The sequence below is a fragment of the Erythranthe guttata genome, chromosome 9 (genome assembly GCF_056151865.1).
Source record: "Erythranthe guttata isolate IM_541 chromosome 9, IM_541, whole genome shotgun sequence".
Classification (NCBI taxonomy): Eukaryota; Viridiplantae; Streptophyta; class Magnoliopsida; order Lamiales; family Phrymaceae; genus Erythranthe; species Erythranthe guttata.
This window is the reverse complement of record NC_142541.1, coordinates 11,421,709-11,445,789: the sequence shown is the minus strand read 5'-3', so window position 1 is coordinate 11,445,789 and position 24,081 is coordinate 11,421,709. Positions and strand designations below refer to the sequence as shown.

The following is a 24,081-nucleotide window of genomic DNA, read 5'->3' as shown; positions in this document are numbered from 1 at the left end:
ACTATTTCATTAAATTAGTAGCACCCCTCCCCCTGAGATTAATTTAATAGGGGGTGACTACAAAGAAAAAATACAATTTTATCCTTAAAATTATATTTTATTATTGTAAACTAAGTGGTTTTATAGACAATTTTTATATAATAACAGATTTTAACGAATTTAATAGAAAATCTAATCTAAGAAACCGAAAATGCTATTAACTAAATAATTAATTAGTCAGTAGGGAGTTACTCCAATCTCATGATAATCCACAAACTTTATTCGGTAAAATGACCCAAAATGTTTTTAAAATTGAGAATTCAGCTAATATTCCCTTTATTTCCTCCATTATTTTAGACTGAAATTTGATAACCAATAAGTAATACTCAATTAGAAAAGATGGACCTATAATTTGGGATAAATAAATCATTTCTTGAAACAACATGAAATTAGGGAATGGGATTAAACAATTAATAATGAAAAAAATTCTCATAATTGCTCCCTTTTGTTATGAATGCATTCATTATACATTTAGTGTGGATGTCAAAAACGTAAGAGTTTAAGTGGCTTCATTAATACTTCATGTATTCAATATGCTACTTGAGAACTATAAATAGATGCCATTGTAATGCATCTAAAACACACTTGAATAAACAAGAAAGAATAAGAAGAAAAGGTTCTATTATCCTTACATTTGATTTCCCATATTCTTGTTTTACTTGATTTTCTTTAGTATATTTATAACACGTTATCAGCACGAATTGCTCTACCTCACTATCCGGTAAGGACATATATTGAAAGTCTGTATGCACTCACTGTATGTCATGAAGGTTTGTTGGTTGAGTATTCAATTATTCGGATGTGCATTCATTCACCAGGAATATTTATGGTCTAACCATTTTGTTAAAGGTCAAGGTGCACATATATGTATATTAGCGTGAACTCATCATGTTATAACTGCCTGAAAATATATATAAACTAATGCATATATGTAGAAATGAAATATATTGAATTCCTATGTATATATGCTTATTTATGCTTACATTTTATATCCATTCAACATTTACTTTATATGCATATAGTTTTATATTATACAGTAGAGTGTCTCTTCCTGTTATTAAATTATACATGTTAATTATTATCCTAAGATTTAACTTTGTATTCATGAGAATGCCTTAATTTTCTCAAACCCGTTATTTGCGATTCTGTATGAATCCATTTCTTGTGTTTTGTCTTACACACATGATATATTGCATTTTCTGCGTATATAATTTACACCACTTTGTGCATAATAATAATATCAAACGTTTTGATACAATAAGAGATATTAATTTATTTATTTTATAAGTATTATTGTCAATTAAAATGCTATCTCTTTAATTATTATTTATTTGTTTTATTGTTATGCAAATTATCATAAGAACCTGAAGTTCTTTATAGAAAATATAGGCCCGAAGTCTATATCGAATATCAAAGCCTGAAGCTTGAATATATTGAATAAATTAGACTCAAACCTGAAGTTTTGAGTATACATATAATCTAAAGCACTATTAATTTTATGACACAGTGCTATGGCAAACATCACCAAGCTTGAGTTCGCTGCTCTAGATATTTCCGGAAGAAATTATCTAACTTGGATCCTTGATGCTGAGATCCATTTGAATGCCATGAACCTCGGAAATACCATTAAGGATGGTAATGAGGAAAGTGAACAAGATAAGGCGAAATCAATGATTTTTATCCGCCATCATCTCCACGAGGGCTTAAAATCCGAGTATCTTGGGGTAAAGGACCCTGCTACTCTATGGAATAATTTAAAGGAAAGATATGATCACCAGAAGAGTGTCATACTTCCTAAAGCTCGATATGAATGGATGCACTTGCGTTTGCAAGATTTTAAATCGGTAAATGAGTATAATTCCGCCATGTTTAAAATTGTTTCTCGATTGAGATTATGCGGAGACGATGTCACAGAACAGGACATGTTAGAAAAGACATTTACCACATTTCATGCCTCTAATATGCTCCTGCAGCAGCAATATCGTGAAAGAGGTTTTACCAAATACTCTCAATTGATTTCTTGCCTCCTCGTTGCTGAACAGAACAACGAGCTCTTGATGAAAAATCATAACTCCCACCCAACAGGATCACAAGCATTTCCAGAAGTAAATGCAAATGTTTCATTCTCTGAAGTGAATGCAAACAACTATAATCGTGGTCGGGGTCGTGGCCGTGGCCGTGGGTATCGCCGTGGTCATGGTCGACATCAAGATGGTCCTAGAGTTGCACCATACCACCCGAAGTGGAATAAAAATAGTGAAAAACAAGACAAGGGCAAGGCTGTAAAATTTGGCCCTCCTAATAATCAAAATGAGAGTTGCCACAGGTGTGGAGTAAAAGGGCACTGGTCACGTGCATGTCGTACTCCAAGGCACCTTGTGGATTTATATCAAGCATCCATCAAGGGAAAAGGAAAAGGGAAAGAAATCAATTTTACTGATTTTAGCAACACCGAGAATGACCATATTGATCCAATGGACCTTACCCATTTGGATGTTGCTGATTTCTTTCCCGCGCCAAGTGGAGAAATTGATGAAATCAAATTTCATGGTGATGATAACAATGATGGCAAAAAATAGATCAATCAGGATTGATCAAATATTACATTTATGTTGCATTTGAGTTAAATAATGTTTATCTTTCCATTCCCTAAATGAGTTCGAAATAATTTTATGTGTGGTTGGTTGTTTGATTGATATAAAAAAATAAATTTTATTATAACTTCTTATATTACTTATTTTATTCCCAGAAAATGGAATATAATGAGTCCGTGAGCAACCTGAACGGTGGAGACATTTGTTTGGTTGACAGTGGAACAACACACACAATTCTTCGAGATCAAAAATATTTCTCGAGTTTGAAATTGGCAAAGGCAAGTGTTAGTACAATTTCTGGTACTACCAAACTAATTGATGGCTCCGGAAGAGCTAATATTGTTTTGCCTGGTGGAACGAATATTTTGGTCAAAGAGGCTTTGTACTCTAATAAATCCAAAAGAAACTTATTGAGTTTCAAGGACATACGTCTCAATGGATTTCATATCGAGACTATGAATGAGGGGAATATGGAATTTCTTTGTATTACAACCAATATTTCATGCCAGAAGCATGTTAAAGAGAAACTCCCAGTTTTTTCATCAGGGTTGTATTTTGCGACTATAAGCGCAATAGAAACAAATATTGTGATGGACCAGAAGTCCAATGATCCGAAACTTTTCTCTCTTTGGCACGATCGACTTGGTCACCCAGGATCGACCATGATGCGTCGAATAATAAATAATTCATATGGGCACTACTTTAAAGAACCAGAAGATTCTTTTGCCCCATGAATGTGTATGCATTGCATGCTCACAAGGGAAATTAATTATAAGACCATCTCCAATGAAAATTAATAGCGAGGTCCCAACATTTTTACAAAGAATTCAAGGGGATATTTGTGGACCTATAGATCCACCTTGTGGACCATTTCGCTATTTTATGGTTCTATTGGATGCATCATCTAGATGGTCACATGTAAGTCTATTGTCAACACGTACTGTTGCTTTTGCTAGACTTCTTGCTCAAATCATAAGATTAAGAGCTCAATTTCCCGATTATCCCATCAAGAGTATTCGTCTTGATAATGCCGGTGAATTTTCATCTCAAGCATTTAATGATTATTGCATGTCAATTGGTATTGATATTGAACATTCAGTTGCCCATGTACATACTCAAAATGGACTTGCAGAGTCATTTATTAAGAGATTGCAACTGATTGCTAGACCTTTGCTTTTACGGTCTAATTTACCCACTTCTATTTGGGGACATGCAATATTACATGCTGCTTCATTGGTCAGGATTAGACCAAGTTCATTTCAGAAGTATTCACCGTTTCAACTTATTTCTGGCCAGCAGCCAGACATTTCTCACTTAAAAATATTTGGTTGTGCTGTTTATGTTCCAATTTCTCCACCTCAGAGAACAAAAATGGGTCCCCAAAGACGAATTGGAATTTATGTTGGTTTTGATTCCACGTCTATAATTAGATACATTGAACCCCTGACGGGTGATTTGTTTAAGGCAAGATTTGTTGATTGCCATTTTGATGAGACAATTTTCCCGCCGTTAGGGGGAGAGAGATCGTCGGTTCAGGTTGAACGGCGTGAAATTACATGGAATGTACCGTCTTTGTCTCATCTTGACCCACGCACGAATCAATGTGAGAAAGAAGTACAAAGGATAATCAATTTGCAAAATATTGCAAATCAATTGCCGGATGCTTTTACCGATATGAAAACGGTAACAAAATCTCATATACCCGCTATAAACACCCCGGCACGGGTTGATGTCCCTGAAGGACAACATGAAGAGATAATGAAACCTCGCATGAAGCGTGGGCGCCCTATTGGCGCGAAAGATAAGAACCCTAGAAGGAAAAGGGTAATAGAAGTAAATTCTCCTGAAGAGAATATTATCTCTGAACAAGAAAGCGCTATGAAAAATGTGACTGATCAGTCTAAAGTACATGATGCCCCTGGAGAGGATCATGAGAAAAAACTTATATCTGAAGAGATATCTTTAAACTATATAAATACCAGAAAAAACTGGGATAGAAATAAAGTTGTTATTGATAATATTTTTGCCTATGGGGTTGCAATTGATATTGCAAATGAGGACCCCGAACCAAAATCTGTCGAAGAATGTCGACATAGAAATGATTGGCCAAAATGGGAAAATGCTATTCAAGCTGAATTAAATTCCCTTGAAAATCGTAAAGTATTTGGACCAGCAGTCCAAACACCGGATGGTGTAAAACCCGTTGGATATAAATGGGTATTCGTACGAAAACGAAATGAGAAAAATGAAATCGTGAGATATAAAGCACGACTAGTTGCACAAGGTTTCTCACAGAGACCCGGGATTGATTATGATGAAACATATTCTCCCGTTATCGATGCAATCACGTTGAGATATTTGATCAGTTTAGCAGTCACAGAGAGGCTTGACATGCGCCTTATGGATGTTGTTACTGCATATCTTTATGGATCATTAGATAGTGATATTTATATGAAAATCCCTGAAGGATTTAAAATGCCTGAAGCATTTAAAGGAAGGTCTCGTGATTTATACTCAATTAAGTTGCAACGATCCTTGTACGGTTTGAAACAATCTGGAAGAATGTGGTATAACCGTCTAAGTGAATACCTTGTTAAAGAAGGGTATATAAATAATCCAGTTTGTCCTTGTGTTTTCATCAAAAGATCCAATAGTGGATTCGCTATTATTGCGGTTTACGTGGATGATCTAAATCTTGTGGGAACTCCTGAAGAGCTCACAAAGACCGCAAACTATTTGATGAAAGAATTTGAGATGAAAAATCTCGGAAGGACAAAATTTTGTCTCGGCCTGCAGATCGAGCATTTGTCCAATGGAATCTTCATCCATCAATCAACATATACAGAAAAGATTCTAAAACGATTTTACATGGATAAATCTCATCCTTTGAGTAGTCCAATGGTTGTTCGATCGTTGGATATACAGAAAGATCAATTCCGCCCTCGAGAAGAGAATGAAGAATTACTTGGTCCAGAAGTACCTTATCTTAGTGCCGTTGGAGCACTAATGTATCTTGCAAATAACACTAGACCTGATATTGCTTTCTCGGTCAACTTATTAGCAAGATATAGCTCTGCGCCTACTAAAAGACATTGGAATGGCATTAAACATGTATTACGCTATCTTCGTGGAACAACTGATATGAGTTTGTTTTACTCAAACAATTCAGAATCCCAAGTAGTGGGTTATGCAGATGCCGGCTACCTTTTTGATCCACACAAAGGCAGATCTCAGAGTGGTTACGTTTTTATTTGTGGCGGTGCTGCAATTTCATGGCGTTCAGTGAAACAGACATTGGCAGCTACTTCTTCAAATCACTCAGAAATTCTGGCATTGCATGAAACCAGTCGCGAGTGTATATGGTTGAGATCAATGATCCAACATATTCGAGAAAATTGTGGGCTGACTTCAATACGAGATACACCCACAATACTTTACGAGGATAATGCCGCTTGTATTGCACAAATCAGAAACGGCTACATTAAAGGTGATAGAACAAAACATATATCACCCAAGTTTTTCTACACTCACGAGCTACAAAAGAATGGTGATATTGACGTTCATCAGATACAATCATGCAACAACTTGGCAGATTTATTCACTAAAGCACTGCCAACTACAACGTTAAAGAAGATGGTCCATAGTATTGGAATGCGTCGACTTAAAGATCTCTTGCCGACATCAGGGGGAGCGTGATCATTAACTCTCACACACTGTACTCTTTTTCCTTCGTCCAAGTTTTTATCCCACTGGGTTTTTCCTGGCAAGGTTTTAACGAGGCAGTGTCTCACGATCGCAAGCTTTACATGGATGTGTACTCTTTTTCCTTTGTCCAGATTTTTCCCATTGGGTTTTACTGGCAAAGTTTTTAACGAGGCATATTCCATTAAGATTGACATCCAAGGGGGAGTGTTATGAATGCATTCATTATACATTTAGTGTGGATGTCAAAAACGTAAGAGTTTAAGTGGCTTCATTAATACTTCATGTATTCAATATGCTACTTGAGAACTATAAATAGATGCCATTGTAATGCATCTAAAACACACTTGAATAAACAAGAAAGAATAAGAAGAAAAGGTTCTATTATCCTTACATTTGATTTCCCATATTCTTGTTTTACTTGATTTTCTTTAGTATATTTATAACACCTTTATCCCTTAATTAATTGTATTTCCAAGGGATTTCACACAGATTAAGAATGCATTTAATATAAGTACAAGTTAGGAGAAAATATAGAAGAATAGCTAATACCCTCTCCACCCCTCTCTCTTTCCATAACAAATTACTTCATTTGTCACATATTATTTGTCTCTTTGGAGTGTGTTTTGTGTTCTAAATTACTCCCTCCGCTCATATATAATTGTCGTTTTTAGCTTGTGCACAAGGATTAAGGATCTCAATAAATATTGCTTAATTTTAGAAAAATATATGTTCTTATACTAAAATGCCTTGCCAATACTTAATGTGAGAGAGTGTTGGAGATAGTTAATAAGGTTAAAATTGATAATTACACAATTAATGAAGTATTGGAAATATAAACGCACACCCAAACATAGTTTTTTGACGCACATAACCACTTAAGGGGAATATTTCGGCGAATCTTCTAATTTTCCAGCGCCCGCGCGATGCACATGCGAAAGTACAAGGGCTTTTTCGTTTTTTTTACTTAAACATATCTTAAGGGGGTGAAATTGAAAGTACCAGGGACTCAATTGAACTTAATTTGAAACTTTCACAAATTCGAAATTAATTGAAGCTTTGTGGCTTCATCTTCCATGGAATCAAAACACCCACCGTTGCATGCCTATTTCAAAATGGAGCAAAAAAATCTCCAATAAAGAGACGAAGAAGAACAGTGACATCAATCTACTGAAATTCGCCATGGATGAGAGAGACGAAAAACCCAACTCCGGAAGCGATTGAATCGGATTGAATCTGCTGAAATACCGCATGTACCACCGTTCTTCCTCATCGCCAAGGTACCTTTTCACGACATGCGAACCGATTTCGACGCTTCCCCACGAATTGTCGGGGCCCAAATCGAAGACTAAACCCCTAGAGAGCGACGAATTTGAAGGAAGTGGTGGAACTGAAGTGGGCGTGGATACTTGAATTGGGAAGTGACCCGCTGCTCCAGTAATTCTCATTTGTTGTCTCTTTGTTGGCGTTTCTGCTCATCAACAAGCGTTTGAGGAATTCTCCAACGGCACCCACCCCCCCACCCCCCCCCCCCGGCCCCGTCGGAATTCTCCAACGGCAGCGCCCCTTTGTTCACCGGGACCAGGCGGTGGGTGTTTTGATCCCATGGAATATGAAGCCACAAGCTTCAATTAATTTCGAATTTATGAAAGTTTCAAATTAAGTTCAATTGAGTCCCTGGTACTTTCAATTTCACCCCCTTATGATATTTTCAAGTAAAAAGACGAAAAAGCCCTTGAACTTTCGCATGTGCATCGCGCGGGCGCTGGAAAATTAGAAGATTCGCCGGAATATTCCCCTTAGGTGGTTATGTGCGTCAAAAAACTGTGTTTGGGGTGTAGATTTGCAACTTTTATTAGTTAAGGTGGTAAAGTGCAAAAATGGCCAAAGTTCAGGTGGCGAAGTGCTATTAACCCTTCTTAATATGTGCACAACCATTCAAAATATATAATATGGGACGGAAGGAGAATAACTAATATTGGTTTTCTCTTCCCTAATAATTTGGAGTAAATAACTTGTTTACTCTCCCACATTTTCCTAACAAATTTTCATTTTCCATTCCGCTATTATCTTTATAATAATGCTAATCCACAAATTTTTATTTGGTAAAATGACCCAGTATTTTTAAAATTTAGAATTCAACTAATGTTTCACTCTATTTCCTCCATTATTTCATGCAAAAATTTGATAATTCCCTCCTAAAATTCTTTGATTTCAACGTAGAACGTGATGAGGGCTTTGGAATCTGCTAATTTTCTTCAAATTAGGTATTTCACTAATGTTAGAGAACTTGATAATGGTAAATAAAGAAAATAAATAAATAATGCTCTATTGGAAGAGAAAGACATAATTTGGGACAAACATTTCAAAACTTTCATCAAAGCTTGTAATGGACAGCTAATTTGAAGGTAATATAAAGAAGAGAAATTTTGTAAGTTATTCAACGAAATATTTATTAGTTACACAATAACTGTCCATTTTGTTTCATATTATCTGTTACTTTACATTTTCAATAATGCACGAAATGCATATTCTTTCTCGTTTTAACCTTACTAATTCAACTTTAAGTATTAACTCACTCTTATAAATCAATAAGTGATAAAGCTTATTTTAGTCTTTTTATGTGTTTTTTCCTAAAATCAAACCATATTTATTGAAGTTTATTTATACTTGTGCAAAGGTGAAAAGAAGTTTTTCCTATTTTCTATAATTTACAATTCTTATCAGAATATGAAATATTGCTTATAATTAATTACATAGTACAGTTGAAATGTATGTACGTGAGACTACAGACTAAAGATAAATACAGGAAATGTCTAAAACTGAGCAGATGTTATTCGACGAGATTTAAGTGCAGATAAATACATTAAACGATGATCAAATATTTTAATAAAATTTATTATGATACCACTGCCATGCAACTGCTCATAAAGATGTTGAAAATAATCGAAAATTGGAAGTATGTTCTTACACACGACAACACTATCACTTCCGTTTTTCATCTTTACGAATTCAAGATAATAAAGTCAGCTTTAAATGTTCGCCCAAATAAATCATCTCGAAAACCAAGTCAGATAGACAAACCTTTTAGATGAAAGTTGGCTTAGTAAGGCCTCCTCCAAGTCTGCTCATCATTCTGTACCGAAGACTCCATTGGTCGATTATTATTGCATTTCTTGCAAGCAGTATTCCGACTAAAATTCAAGAAATCACATCTGCAAAATACGAAATAATTTAATTCGCTATACCATAAATTGTACCAAAGTTAAATAAATTTGCCAAAAAAAGCATTTTGTAAATGGACTTACTTGGAGCACTCCCAATCCCCGGGTCTTAGTTGCCTCTGGGGCCGAGGCTCTTGGCAGCGCACACACTGCTTGTTGCTTGCAAAATTCATAAACGAACACCTGAAGGACAAAAAAAATTAAATAATTAGAAAAAAAAAATTCCAAGAAAACAGGAGCATGAATTTTCTTTAACTTCCAAAGTCAAAATAAAGTTTGTTTAATTTTTGCTTCCTTTTCTTGATTGGGTTAATATCGCCCTGCTTATATTCTTCTTTTATAAACGACAAAACATTGAATGGCTTCATTTCTGGGACTTGGTCAAATTCTAGATCATTGTGTTCATCGATTTTAGAAACCTTCAACACATGAAAAAAAAACCACCTTCTTTTTTCTGATACGACAAGACAAGACAAAAACCTTCTAGTGAGCCAAATCTACCGTGTCCTCGTCGACCCAATTAGATATTAATGTTGCTTCTCCATAACTTTTCAGTTCCATTCTAGCTATTTCGGAACAAGCTTGAAATGTCAATCTTCCAATATAACTCGTGTTTGACTTAAAGTCCATCTTGTAGTCAATTATTAAGCAAATTCAGGCTTGAAAAAACCATTTTAATGCCATTAAAGATTCAGTACCTGTGACTAAAAAAATTCTGAACCTAATATGAACTTCAAATATCCAACGAAAATAATAAGATAATTCAAGGCACTGTAACAATCTTGTATATTACTAAATCTTTTGGGATCCTAAAAGCAAACTGCAAATTATATGCTTATTCTTTCACTGGATTGTTTTTCGATGCCTGTCCATGTTAAAGTCAATCTAACCCCCAATACAATTTTATTGATTAAAGTGATAGCAAATATGTAGGGAGGCATAAGTTATAAATTGCGGCAATTGCCAGATTAGTGGATCCATAAGTTATAAATTAGGGCAATTGCTAGATTGAGTTCGTAGTATGGGAAAAATTCAAGTGAACAGCGTAACCAGATAAGACACGATTTGTAAATCAAACAATCAGTTATGAAATCCATACGTCAAAAACAGTGGCAGGAAATATATTGAACTTACTGAAGGCAGTCCCAATCTCCCTTTTTCTTTTCAGATCTATCACCAGATGCGCTCTCCGGGGCCTTGCCTTTACATCTTAGACATGTTGTATTTTTGGCAAAATTCATAAAATTGCACCTACAATATAATATGGATATTCATCATCTTACACTTGACATAATACCAAAGCCAAAAATAAGTAACAAAAAACTTATTGGGTAAATGCAAAAACAAGAGATGTATTGAATTGGAACTACGAAGCTTACCGCTCAAAAGATGTATTGGCAAGAAGTTGAACAGGTTTGATATGAAAAGAAATGAAAGTTCTATTTGTGTTCTAGAAAATTCAAAATAGCTAACAAATAATGCAACTCCATAGTAAAATTTCTCAAGGGCTGTAATATTTGCCTCGAAACCAATCCATTGCAAAACTTTAGTTAACCAACTGAATGATGCCGACAAAAACTAGATGGCCAATGTGATTGATTTTCCGTTTGATCGGATTGAAAGTAAGAGAAAGAGTGGAGACTGTTTTAACTTCTAAACCCTAATGCATATGGCTCCCTTCTGGGGAGCCGAGCCATCAGTGAGAACTTGCTCGATTTACAAAACGAAGCACTTCACAGTCCGTCTCATAGTTCATCTTTCTGTATTCATTATGTTACTTTATCTTTCGTAATGAAGAGCTGAGGCAGTATAGTACAAGTGACCAGAAATTGATGTCTAAAGCTAATCCTTATACAAAGAATTTTACGTGTAGAACTCAATAGTCACAGGGTTCAAATGGAATCATTTTTCACAAGATCTAGCCCATCTGCACCAAAATATCAAGCTCGTACACCAACTCTTATCACTTATGAAAAAATCCCATGATGCATCAAACAGGCTTCTAACTTCCAGACCAATCACCTAGTCTGAATGGCCAAAATGGGAGGTCCAGAATAGAGCTTAATTCAATTGACAACTGCAAGAGCTTAATTTAATTACAGACAATCATGCTCTTCTTCTACCACAATATGAACTAAGACAGATATCTTTATAACTTTAACAGAAAAAATAACTAAAAAGTATCTTCATGGTAGATAAAAGATTACCCCTGACAGATCCAGTCCCCCTTTTTCATTTCCACATCACTCCCGACAGCTCTTGGCGCATTATTTCCACAATCACGGCATTTTCCATTTCTTGCAAAGTTCCTAAAGTTGCACCTATCAAGCAATTTTATAAAAGATATCAGCCAGTTTTCAAGCAATAGTACCAGACGATGATATATAGCCAATCAATAGATAATACCAGAAAGTCAGTGTCATCAGAACGTTATGCATCACAAGTAAATACATGATGTTGCATATGTGTTTATGATGTACAACAACAAAACCCACAAACTCCAGATGAATTCAACAAATACAACAGAGACTATGAAACAGTTCGATTGGAAATAAAACTGTGTGAATATTTATAATCACTCCAAAGCAAAATTAAGAGCTACCAAAAGAATATAAAAAAAAATCGCCTTACTTGGTACACACCCAATCTCCTGGTTTCGTATCACCCCTTTTTGAGCTTTCATTGTCCGATAAATCAAGAAGCTGCTTCGTTCTTCGAGTATTTGTGGGAGCAGGTTGGGGAAGATTGGGGTCAAGAGTTGTCTCACCAAGCTCAATCAACTCCGACAGTAATTTCCTTGCAGATGATTCAACGAGCTCTCTACCTGGAGGCTTACTCTCTCCAGATATAACAATAGGATCCAACGCATAGAATAATAACATACGAACTACATCTACTGTACGTGAAGCGGCTTCAGACTCGGTTAACATAACATATGCTCTATCACATGACCCACGAAGATTGCAAGAACCACAAACCTGCAAGTAATCAACCGAGCGATAAATAAATTTTTGGAAGTGTGTATGCCATTTGTTCACGAATGATAAATAAATTGTACACGACGTGGATGATAAACATACATCTCCTTCATCAAGTTCTACGTATGCTCTCAATCTTTTCCCAGAGTTAACTGTCTTTCTGAAGAGATTAGGACAGCCTTTCTCTACAATTGTTTGGATATCTTGTTTGGACAATGACCTGCAACGTAATATTAAAAGCTCTTGAAATCAGACTGACGAATTTACTTGACCTACGATTTAGCACAGTACTTCGCAACCATAACATCCAACACAAATTCCCTCGCAGATTAAAAATCATATCTTTAACAAGCAAAAACATACATTCTGCATTTCCAGTTTTTATGATCTTTTACTCCAAAAAAAAAATCAAAATATGGATAACACAAATCAGATTTAGTACTTATTAGATCTATGATTCTCTGTTCGACCCACACTATAAAAATCAAATACATCAATAATTTCCAGAAATTCCAGCACAAAACATCATGAATATAACTATGCTTTCCTTGGATATATCTTCCAAGGCCTCGTTTGGTTGCCCAGATATGATGATTAGCCAAGATAAAATTAAATAATCTAATGAAACACAATTATATTATTGGACCTTCGATGATCCAATAAAATACATGCCTATAAAGTAAGATAACACATGATAACATAATATTTGCGGGTTGACCCGGCAAATTGTTCAGGATACCAAACATCAAATAAAGTCCAATTATTTTAATTAATCATGGCTAATCTACCCAACCAAACGAGGCCAACGGATTAAAAAATATAAATTATCTGAAATTGGTAAACAGAAAATGCGATAAGGTGCAGCAATGGCAATACTTGAAAATGTCAAAACGGTCACGTGCGAAGCTCAAACACGCGTCCTTAACCAACTTCATATCCGTGTAAACAACACCGCCACTGGTGCCGGCGTTTTCCACGGCGGCGGCGGCTTTTAGAGTAAGGTAGCCTTTGTCCTTCAATCTATCAACGAAATTAATCCATTCGGGCCATGGGTGAGCTGAAATTGCAGAAGAATCGTCGGCAGTGAGAGTGGGAACGTCGGAATCGAGCGTCAATGCGGCGGAAGTGTAGCGGTTGAACCGCAGTGTAGGCGGAAGGCAGATTTTATTGAATTTGAGGGGGGCAATTTGAGAGAAATTTCCGGAACTGCGGAGCATTGAGGGTCCGAGGAGAGAGAATAATCTAGAAGTCGCCATTTTTGAATTTGTTGTCTGGTTATTCCAAGTTCAGAACATGATAAACTTTTTTGGGGGTTTTTACAGATTAGGGTTTTTGCGGGGTTTTAGTTGATAGTTGTGGAAGAGATATGGAAGTGAAGACAGTATGGGGTTTTAACTCTCTTGTAGCAGCACTTTGAACCCTTGAAAAATTTAATAGCACTTTGCACCCTTGAAAAAACTTAATAGCACTCATGCATAATGCACCACCCCACGTGAGTTTTTAAAGCTAATAAAGGTAATTTAATATTTTTAGTGGTATTTAAAAATTATATTTGTTATCACAGAAATATATTTTAAGAATAAAGTAATCCTTCAACTATTTCGTTATCAAGTTATCTGAAAATCATATTTTCTTCGAAATATTTTTATCTAATATTTCTACCAATTACAATAAAAGATCTATCAATCGAATAATTTAGTGATAAAAGTTTATTTAATTTTATTTTGTAAGAATATATTTTTTTTTCAATTACCCAGTGTGATTTTTATTTTTTTCACACTTTGTGCGCTTGAAATTAGGTTGGAGGTTGAAGAAAGTAACAATTTAATTTGTTATTTTGCACCGCGGATAAAAAAAACCAATAAAAAATGAATTATCCTTTATTATTCAATTAAGGGTGAATTGTGAATGATATTGTGTTTTGAGGGTACAAAGTACTGCTATTATTATTTTTCAAGGGTGCAAAGTGCCAAAAGCCTCTATTTCAAGGGTGCAAAGTGGGATTAAGCCATTCTTTTATAGGTTGATTTAAATAAAAAAGTTACAAAAGGGCACGTGACGTCAAGTAATATGGAACTTTTATTTAAATTTTCCAAGGAAAATCAAACCAAACAAAGATTTTTAGAAAATGAAATATAAGGAGAAAATAAAATTTTATTTCTTATTCTTAGTGTCATAAACACAATATAATGGCATCTATGCATATAGGGGTGAAATTGAAATGGAACTTTCGATTTTCGCCTATTTCGATCCGAATTTATATTATAAGTTACTAAAATAGTGAAAACAAATTATATCCGCCAATTTTGATCCTAAAATTTTCGATTTTGGAATGAGTTTTTTTCATTCCAATTTCTGAAATTCCGATTTTCAATAACAAAGGCAAAAAATGCATTTTTCTTGGATTTAGTAATGAGTCGAAAGCTTATAAACTTTATAATCCGAACACCAAGAAAATTGTCATTAGTCGTTATGTTGTCTTTGTTAAGGATACCACCTGGCCATGGGATCAAATTGGTATTAAAGAAGATGTTCCAACATATTTTAAAAATGATGTGAAAGGGTGGCAACCTATGAAAAATGAGCAAGAAGTGGAAGTCACTCCAATTGTTATAATAGTTGATCAAAGTCCAACTGCGGTCGAATCTCCACTTACAACTGAACCACATAGGTCTCGACGTGTTCGAAAAAATCCAGCGCTGATTATGATTTATTTGGAATTGATCAAAATGATGATTCATTAACACGTTTTGTTTTTCTTTTCAGATTGTGACCCTGCCATTTTTAAGAAGCTGTCAAAGAACAAAAATAGAGAAAGGCTATAGATGCTGAGTAGGTACATGGAATGTCCTACTAATATGCATGTCTTGGTTGCAAAAAAGATTTTTTAGATACTTGCAGGGCACGAAGGAATATGGTTTGATGTATAATAAGAAATGTGAAAAATCGGTGCTATTTGCCTTCACATATAGTGATTATGCATGAGATTTGGACGATCAAAAGAGTACCCCTGGATATGCTTTTCACATTATCATTTACTGAAGCTGAATTTGTTGTTGCAATAGGTTGTGTTTGCTTGTCAAGCTCTTTGGCTAAAAAAAATTCTTAAAGAGTTGCATCTCAGGGAAGATGGAGTTGTTCAAATTTATTGCGACAATAGTTTGGCAATGAAACTTTCAAGAAATCCAATTTTACACGGTCGAAGCCAACATATAGATGTGAAATATCATTTCTTAAGAAATTTAGCAAATGATGGAGTCATCAATCTTCTGTACTGTAGAAGTGAAGACCAAATTGCAGATATTTTACGAACTTCTCAAGTTCCCTACATTTCACAAGCTCGGGAAGTTGCTCGACGTTTGTCATTTCGAGAATTCAATACCTTGCTGAAAATTTTACTTTGAATCAAATTTTGTAAACTTTCAGTTTAAGAGAGGGAATGTTGAAAGACTTTGGTTCGGGGTGAAAGACGGATTGATCGGATCGAAATTAGCCTTCTCGGAAAAAAATTCAAAAAATTTCGGAAGTACAAAATCAATTCCAATTCAAAAAATTTCGGAATCTAAAAATTCATTCAAATTCCAAATGGCCCATAATTTTTGGAAATGCAGAAAAAAAAAATCGAAAATCAGCCAAGCTTTAAAATTTCTAACAATAGCGGAAATTTTCTTAATTTTCCGAAAATAAGAACATCCACATCAATAAAAGTAAAACTAATAACTATTAAATTTCAATTAAAAAAATAAATAAAAATAAAGACATCATAATATCCAATAAAACTTCTAACCACAACTCAATATGTCAAAATCATACAACAAAACTTAAATCAAATTATTGTTTCAGAAAAAAAAAAAAAACTTAAAATAAGTCTTATATAATATAATATATATTATTTATAGGTGTATTTTTCGGAAAAAATCATAATAATTCGGGATTAATTTCGGAAACTAAACCGGACCAAAAATCGGAAATATCAATTCCAATCCAAAAAAATCGAAAAAAATCGAAAATCGAAATCTTAGAAATCGGAATGAAAAAAGTTGTTCCAAAATCGGAACTTTTCATATCGAAACCGGCGGAAAATAGAATTTTCATTCCAACTTACACCCCTAGACTTTGTCAATATTTAGTTGTTTTACTTTGTCCTATTTTCTGGGATATTAGTTTTGATTTAGTCATTCAGCGGTACAAAGTTGTAATTTTGCCTATTTAGAAATGATTTCTCAATGAATAAAATATAGCAGTAAAGCCTTTTCTTCTTCATATTTCTTGCATCTTCTATCTCCATTTTACTTTAACAAATTATCTAGTCGATTGTACCGAAATATCTCAATATTAAACTTAATTTTTTTTGGACTTGAACCCACAAAGAGAGAATAGTTTAATTTCGAACAATTAAATTATTCAAATTAAAGAGCAAAATCGTGTATCCTTTGGTAAAAAAAATATTGCATTATAAATATGAGATTTGAGAGTTTTACACGAAAACAATTAGAAGTAGAGGTGAGTTCGGGATGAGATTTCGGAAAATTCCAGAACGGGATTTCGGGACTCCGGGTTCAAACTAGAATTATGTTCGATTAAACTAGAAGTCCCAAAAAAATAATTCCAAAACCAACTCTTATCTCTCTCCAACAATAAGTCTGATTTAATTGACTTGGAATTATTCATACATGGAGGAAAATGAGAAGGTATGGTCAAACTTCCAACATGATCAATTAAACTACAATTTCACACTTGAATTAATTTAGTCAATCATAAAAAGATATTTATTCAAAAAAAATATAATTAATGTTGTACTCTCATCCACAGTCTAGATAATATATTATTGAGATCCAATTTTTAATCAATTGAAAAATCTCCATCATATCCGATAATCATCAATTAATTTATTCACTTAAATATAAATTAAACCAATATGTTTTCATGGACACTAAACCATGTAACCTTTTATGTTTTATATATATTATTGTAAAAATTCGAATTTTCAATATACATACCACGTTAAAATGGTTATATGCACATGTATCTGATTTTTTTCAATATTTGCGTTTGCTTTTAATCTAAAGTATTTTAGATTAGGAAGCAAATGTAGCTTTATCCATGGATAAAAAAGAAAAATAAAAAAAGTACTTAGAGCAACTCTAATGTATTTATAAAATCCCTTGGTTTCCATTTAATTATTCAAATTTAATATTTTGTCCTCCAATTGAGTTATTAATTGATTTAATATTTCATTTGTAAAGGGTCATCAAACATCCTAGAAAATAGCAACTACTAATTCAAGTACAAAATTATTCAACAAATAAAGGGATCTTTTAAAAATTAATATTAAAAAATAATATTAAATTGTTTGATATTTGTATTTGGTATTTATGGTTAGGGTAAATAAATTTTATAGAAATATTAAATATCATTCTAGATATCAAATGACCATTTGATAATTCAGTTTGATATTTGTGGATTGGAGTTGTGTGCTAGAATAACAATGTCTAGAAAATATTTCTCTAATTCCTCTTGAGCAACTCCAATTGTAAACATGAAAAAAATGAGTTATCAAGAACTCATTTATGTTTGACATAATATTTTAATATTAATTTAATATTTATCAACTTGAACCATGGTTATAAAATTATTTATCAATGGAAAGTTTTTAGCTGGTTTTAATTTTAATTGTCAAATGTGTCAATTTATTTGAATATTTAAGTAGTTATTTTTTTTATAACTCAATTTCCATCAAGTATTTCTTTTTCGACAGGGTCTTTTGCAAAATTCACCCCTGTGTAATCTCGAATTGCTAAAAAGCCCCCCCGTGTTAAAACAATTAGCACATAACCCCCTCTGAAAGTCAGTCAAGGCCAAAAAGGACCCTGCGAGCTCGATGTGTAATACACTCGCGGTTTGTGCGAGTGTGCATGTGTTTTTGGACGTGAAAAGCCACAAATACCCTCTAAATTACAAATTTACCCCAAACTTTTCACAAGCCCAAAATAAAGTTTTTAGATTTTTCAATTTAATCCTTGACATTTTCAAAAAACCCTCTCACCAAATCAACCCAAAACCTATCCCATTTTTTCATCAATCTAACAAAAAGTGTATTCCAAACTTTGTCTAAATCATCATGAAAGAAGCTTTGTGTATATAGTATAGTAGATACGATAATTAGTTTTGTTTGGGTTATTAAAGCTGCAAATTATAAGGATATAATCATATAATTAGGTAATGAAGCACTCAACAGCGGCAGTGTCCAAACTCTCTTCATCCGCCGGAGCAACGACGTTTGTGGCCAGCATTCGGATTGATGGGAAACATACGCCGGTGGATACCGCAAGCTTTGAGATGCGGCCAATTATTTCCCTATTTCTAATTGGCGAAGAAATCAACTCGATTCCTTTAATGGTAGAGAAGACGATTTCAGTTGTTGTAGAGGGTGGCTCTCCGACATGTACGGCGGGAGACACACCTTTATAGTACTCTGACAAGTAGTTGTTTGGGTTTGGGTTGGGGATAGGTTTTGGGTGGAATAAGGGTGGAGGGGCAGGTGTTTTGCTGGGGGAGAAGAGCAGAACATATTTATTTTTGTTTTTACTTTTCTTTTTGGATTTTATTTTTCATTTTTTTATTTTTTGGGTTGTTTTATTAGTAATTAGGGTAATTTTGTCATTTCACATAGGTCAACAATCAAATATGATATACGGGGCAGTGTGCTTTATAAAATATAATATAGGGGGGTCTTTGCTAATATTTTTAACATGAGGACTTTTTTAGCAATTCAAGATTACACAAGGGGTTATATGCAATTAACTCTTTTCGACATACAAGAATGTAGAATATCAAAATAACCACCCATTATGATACTCCTATTGAAGGATTTTTTTATTTAGTTTTGAGACATCAAAAAAATAGTTTTGATAATTCATTTGTTACTCGCATTGGAATTGGAGCTGCTATACGAGCAGCTTCAATGGCAACACATTAAAATGAACTGTCAAGTACTAATTTGATACTAGTTTCATTATTTTGATATTTATTTACTTCAACGACAAACATTTGAATGGAATTCGAGTTTCAAGTTTCGGTTTAGGTTTCAGTTTTGATTTTATCAAATTTTAAATATAAGTATACATATATTAAAACTGACACATGTCGATTCATGATAGATTATTTCGACATTTAATTTTTTAATAACTCTTTTCGCAAGATGCAATTTTTGCATCCCGAAAGTTGAATATTAAAACAACTACCAATTGCTCCCGTAACAATGTGGAAGTTTTACTATTTGATTTCTCCATTGAAATTGCTCTTTTAATTAATTAATTATGTTTAACAAATTGCCAATAGATAGTAGAAATAGGATATAAAAATTTGAATGACAAAACCATAACGGTTACATATATCTCTATCATAATTCATAACCGACTTCCATTAAAATCCTTTTAATTAACTCGTCACATTAAAATAGTTCTTTTGTGGTAATTAGTTTGAAAAATAAAAACGGAAATCCCATCCTTGCAATATTTTAACCAAGCATTCACAATTCACATTCACACAACATTCATAGAAAAAACACACACACTTTCTCTCTGTTCTTTGTAAGAACAGAATAGAATGCCATCATAACATCATTTTCCCAAAAGGAGCCCCTCCATTAAAGTAAGTATTAATCCATAAAGATCCCTTTTTTTTTACCCTTTATCTTATTAATCATTTCCCAAAATATTGTTTATAATCACAAAAAAAAAAAAAATCCGTTTCTTGAATCTTGACCGGTTCTTCTTCTTGTTGATAAATAAAATAACCCTTAAAAAAAATAATCATCATCTGAAATCAAGATTTGATCCGGTTCAAAGTATTTGGGAAATATTTCTTAAAGATCCCTATCATCTCGTGGGACCCACATAAAAAAAAATGTGGTCTTTTTCACAGGCAGGCGGTTTCTCGTCACTATCTCGTGCCCCACGTTTCGTTCAAGAAATTGAATTTTTAATTAACCAAGAATGAAGTTCTTATTTGTCGTGCAGCATTAGCGGAGGATCAAGATTATTTGACTTTCGGCAAAGAGGGGTGTGTTTCTCTTTCCAAAGAAGGAAACAAAAAGTAAGACCCACCAAATAAATAGTGGTAAAAATCATAAATTTAATTTACCCTAGTTTAAAAAAAGGTGTGGGTGGGTGGGAAAATGGTTAGAAATATTAAAATAATCATAAATTGAGAAAATTGAGAGTATAAAATAGAAACGAAAATGGACTCACCAATGTCACCAGCTGCTGTTGTATCAATGGATAATATGTTGGGTTTGTTGAGGATTCGGGTCAAGAAAGGTATCAATCTTGCTGTAAGAGATGTCCGAAGCAGCGATCCGTACGTTGTTATCAAGATGGGCAAACAGGTTTTCTTCTTCTTCTTCTTGCTTCTTGTGTGTGCACGCGCGTGTGTGTGTTTGTGTTGTATTTCATGAGTTTTCTGAGAAGGGTTTTGGCCTTTTGTGTTTATGAGTGATGATCTTTGATTGCTTGAAGGAATTGAGTGCGTTGACTTTTGCTTTTTTCTTTGAATTTTGGTTCATCTGTGCTTGATTTTGGGGTTGACTATTTCTTTTGATATAGCTTTTGCATTTGCTGTTTTTAATTTAGTTTTTTTTTCTTTTTTTCTTGAATTTCTCACATCATGGTTTTGAATTTTGATCATGGAATCGAATGATGTCGATTTGGTATTTTTTTTTTTTTTTTTTTTGTTTTCGATTTGATGCACTCGGTAGCGAAAGGATCAATTACTCTCGGAAAAAGGGGAAATGTACGAGTTAAATTACTATTTTTACATGGGATCATTTTCATCGTTCGATAAGAATTTTCCCGAGTGACTCTACTAGGAGCCCGTTTCGACTATACCCATAAAGTTTGCCTTGGGTCCCGAAATTCCTAGGAAAGGGCCCGCGGGCGTGCAGTGTATTTCGTTCGATAATCTTGGCTATTTTACTTGCTGTGAACATGTTTGCTTTTTAATTTTTGCCATTTCATCGTATATATATAACTTTATAATTTTGTTTTTGGTGCAGAAATTGAAGACGCGCGTTATCAGAAAGAACGTGAATCCTGAATGGAACGAGGACTTGACGCTTTCTATTGCAGATCCTAATCATACAATTTCTCTGGTCAGCCCACCTTCCTTTAATTACACACGTTAGTGTACTGTCAACAACAGGACAATTACTGTCGGACAGTATAATCACTGTTAATGAATAATACAATTACGGTCAACGTTTACGATAAAAAATGTGAATTTTGCGTAAATGCTTCCGTATTGTTATTATCTGCACATTGACCGTGAAAATAAGTCAATTTCTCTGGTCGGAGAACATTCGATTCATCTATTACCATCTTTGAGTTCCATTTTCATTTGTCACAAATATCTCTAATTTCTTTTTCTTTTTGGTACATTTTTCAGACAGTGTACGACCACGACACGTTCAGCCTGGACGACAAAATGGGAGTAGCAGAGTTCGACATACGACCATTTATCGAAGCCATAAAGATGAAACTAGACGGCCTCCCAGACGGCACAATCATCACTAAGATACAACCTTCTAGAACCAATTGCCTCTCCGAGGAAAGCTCCGTTATTTGGAAAGAAGGTAAAGTAGTGCAAGGCATGATGCTCCGGTTAAAAAACGTGGAGTGTGGCGAAGTTGAAATCGAGCTGCAGTGGATCGATATTCCTGGCTCTAGAGGTTTATAGACCGGTACCAAATTGTTACTATTTGGTTCCTTTTCTGACCTTGCTGTAACTTTTATAAATGTATGCGTCGTGGAGTTTGTGAGGGGCATTTTCGTCAGTTTAGGCAAAAGTTTGACATGGTAGTTGCAAATATTAAGATTGGCATGCGGCTTTCTAGCCTGTGATTTATTTAATGTTGTATGATTTGTAAGATTTTCTTTTTATTCAATATGAAGTTTGAACTTATTGATCTTCTTTGTAAATTAGATGTGATTGATTATAGGATTTAATGGTTCTTAAGGCACTTAAACGGTTAATCTCGCATGTTTTTAAAGTGAAAACGAAATGAGTAACGAGTCAACTCCATTGCTAATCGTAAACGGATTTCCCGGGGAGCTGGAATATTGGTATAGGAATTGTTCGGTTCTTCTCAAGAGTTCGTACAACTTAAATTAGTTCATTTCCTTCGCCAGCAAAATGTAGTCGCGGATGACTTTGCTCGTGTCCATTTCTAGCAATAAGGAGTTCTTTCGTGCCGTTAATTTTCCTCCCTTGGTTTCGGTTGCGTACCGGTATATTTTTTGTTTCCAAATAATTCAATTGGACTTGTTCTATAACTATTTAAATATATAGTAATTGTCTAATTGACCCATGTAAGTGACTCACAATCTTTTATGAAGTATATAATACTGTATATTTTCTTTAAATTATTTTTCTTTTATAAGTGGATATTCGTTTTGTTGAATCTCAAGCAATTATTAGCAAATAAGTCAAATTTTTGCACTAAAATTTACTTATACTACTTAAAAAGAATATCTCTCTAAAATACTTCAAAACCTCGGCTTCCAAATTTGATTTTGAGTTTTTGACTAGTAATTTGAACTACATGTAACGCAATATTCTATTTTTAGCTAACTTGTATAATTAATTTCATGTTTGCTACGAATTGTAAATTTTTAGTTTTTTTAATCGTGTATTTGATTTGGGGCTGCATTTAGAGATCCTGACGCAAGGTTGTATGTGACGAGTCAACTACCCATTTGGACGCTATGGGTTAGGATTTTTTTTTTTTTTTTTTCCAATTCAAATGTAATAATTGTTGAATAATGTTTTATAGTATTTAATTAATGTTGCACCATTTTTTTCAAAAACAACTTCATAAATAACCCCGAAATCAACTATAAATTTGTTCTAAACATGAACTTAATGATAATAATTAGCTACAACATAACATTATGTTGAGTGTGGTTTAAGTTTGTGAAGATTTATAGTCAAAATCGAATTTGGAAGCTTAGAGTTTTGAAGTGTGGAAAAAATAAGGAAGAGGAAAATGGGTTGAAAGGGTTTTAGAGAGATAAATCTTGAGTTGTGTGGGGGAGTTAGTAATTTCAATGCGAGATTTAACATCGAATAGGTATAAACCTTTGTTCGAATTCTTGGAACAAAATAAAATAATGTAGGTTCAAATGAATAAATGGATACTTTCATTAGTTGAAATAGTTGTATTAAACATTGACTTGTAAACTTCTTGCACCACAAAGATAAAATCTCTCGCCCCCAAAGTCGCTTATCTCTTGGCCCGACATATTTTTTATGGAGGAATATAAATCATGGTGACTTGACGGGCCATTAGGGTAGCAGATTTGCGTCTGGTGCCCACAAGAATCCAATCTCTCATTGGAGTAGAAATTCCCAGACTATACGATTGTCAATACTCAATCCTAAAATTTTGTACCAACTTACTAACCCTCGGAACCAATTGAGCTAAACCCATGCAGCTAGTGGCAAGGCCAAGATCTTTTGTGAGGGGGGCTTAAACACATTGGGGTT

General features: G+C 34.1%; 3 protein-coding genes across 3 annotated transcripts; 2 read left to right on the top strand and 1 right to left on the bottom strand.

Moving 5' to 3' along the window:
- Positions 1–488: 488 nt before the first annotated feature.
- Positions 489–2,728, top strand: LOC105965911 (uncharacterized). The gene is made up of 2 exons (XM_012990457.2): positions 489–760; positions 1,547–2,728. Exon 2 carries the CDS (start codon positions 1,551–1,553, stop codon positions 2,616–2,618), a length of 1,068 nt encoding a protein of 355 aa, XP_012845911.2. The 5' UTR covers positions 489–760; positions 1,547–1,550; the 3' UTR covers positions 2,619–2,728.
- A 6,453-nt stretch (positions 2,729–9,181) lies between these two features.
- LOC105961814 (zinc finger (Ran-binding) family protein) lies at positions 9,182–13,934 on the bottom strand. Its single transcript, XM_012986079.2, has 7 exons — positions 13,414–13,934; positions 12,640–12,757; positions 12,191–12,537; positions 11,767–11,880; positions 10,694–10,810; positions 9,644–9,742; positions 9,182–9,550 (listed from the first exon to the last, which is right to left on the bottom strand). Exons 1-7 carry the CDS (start codon positions 13,791–13,793, stop codon positions 9,439–9,441), a joined length of 1,287 nt encoding a protein of 428 aa, XP_012841533.2. The 5' UTR covers positions 13,794–13,934; the 3' UTR covers positions 9,182–9,438.
- Positions 13,935–20,053: 6,119 nt separating this feature from the next.
- LOC105961816 (protein C2-DOMAIN ABA-RELATED 4) lies at positions 20,054–22,501 on the top strand. The gene is made up of 4 exons (XM_012986080.2): positions 20,054–20,190; positions 20,559–20,926; positions 21,593–21,688; positions 21,982–22,501. Exons 2-4 carry the CDS (start codon positions 20,780–20,782, stop codon positions 22,270–22,272), a joined length of 534 nt encoding a protein of 177 aa, XP_012841534.1. The 5' UTR covers positions 20,054–20,190; positions 20,559–20,779; the 3' UTR covers positions 22,273–22,501.
- Positions 22,502–24,081: the final 1,580 nt, after the last annotated feature.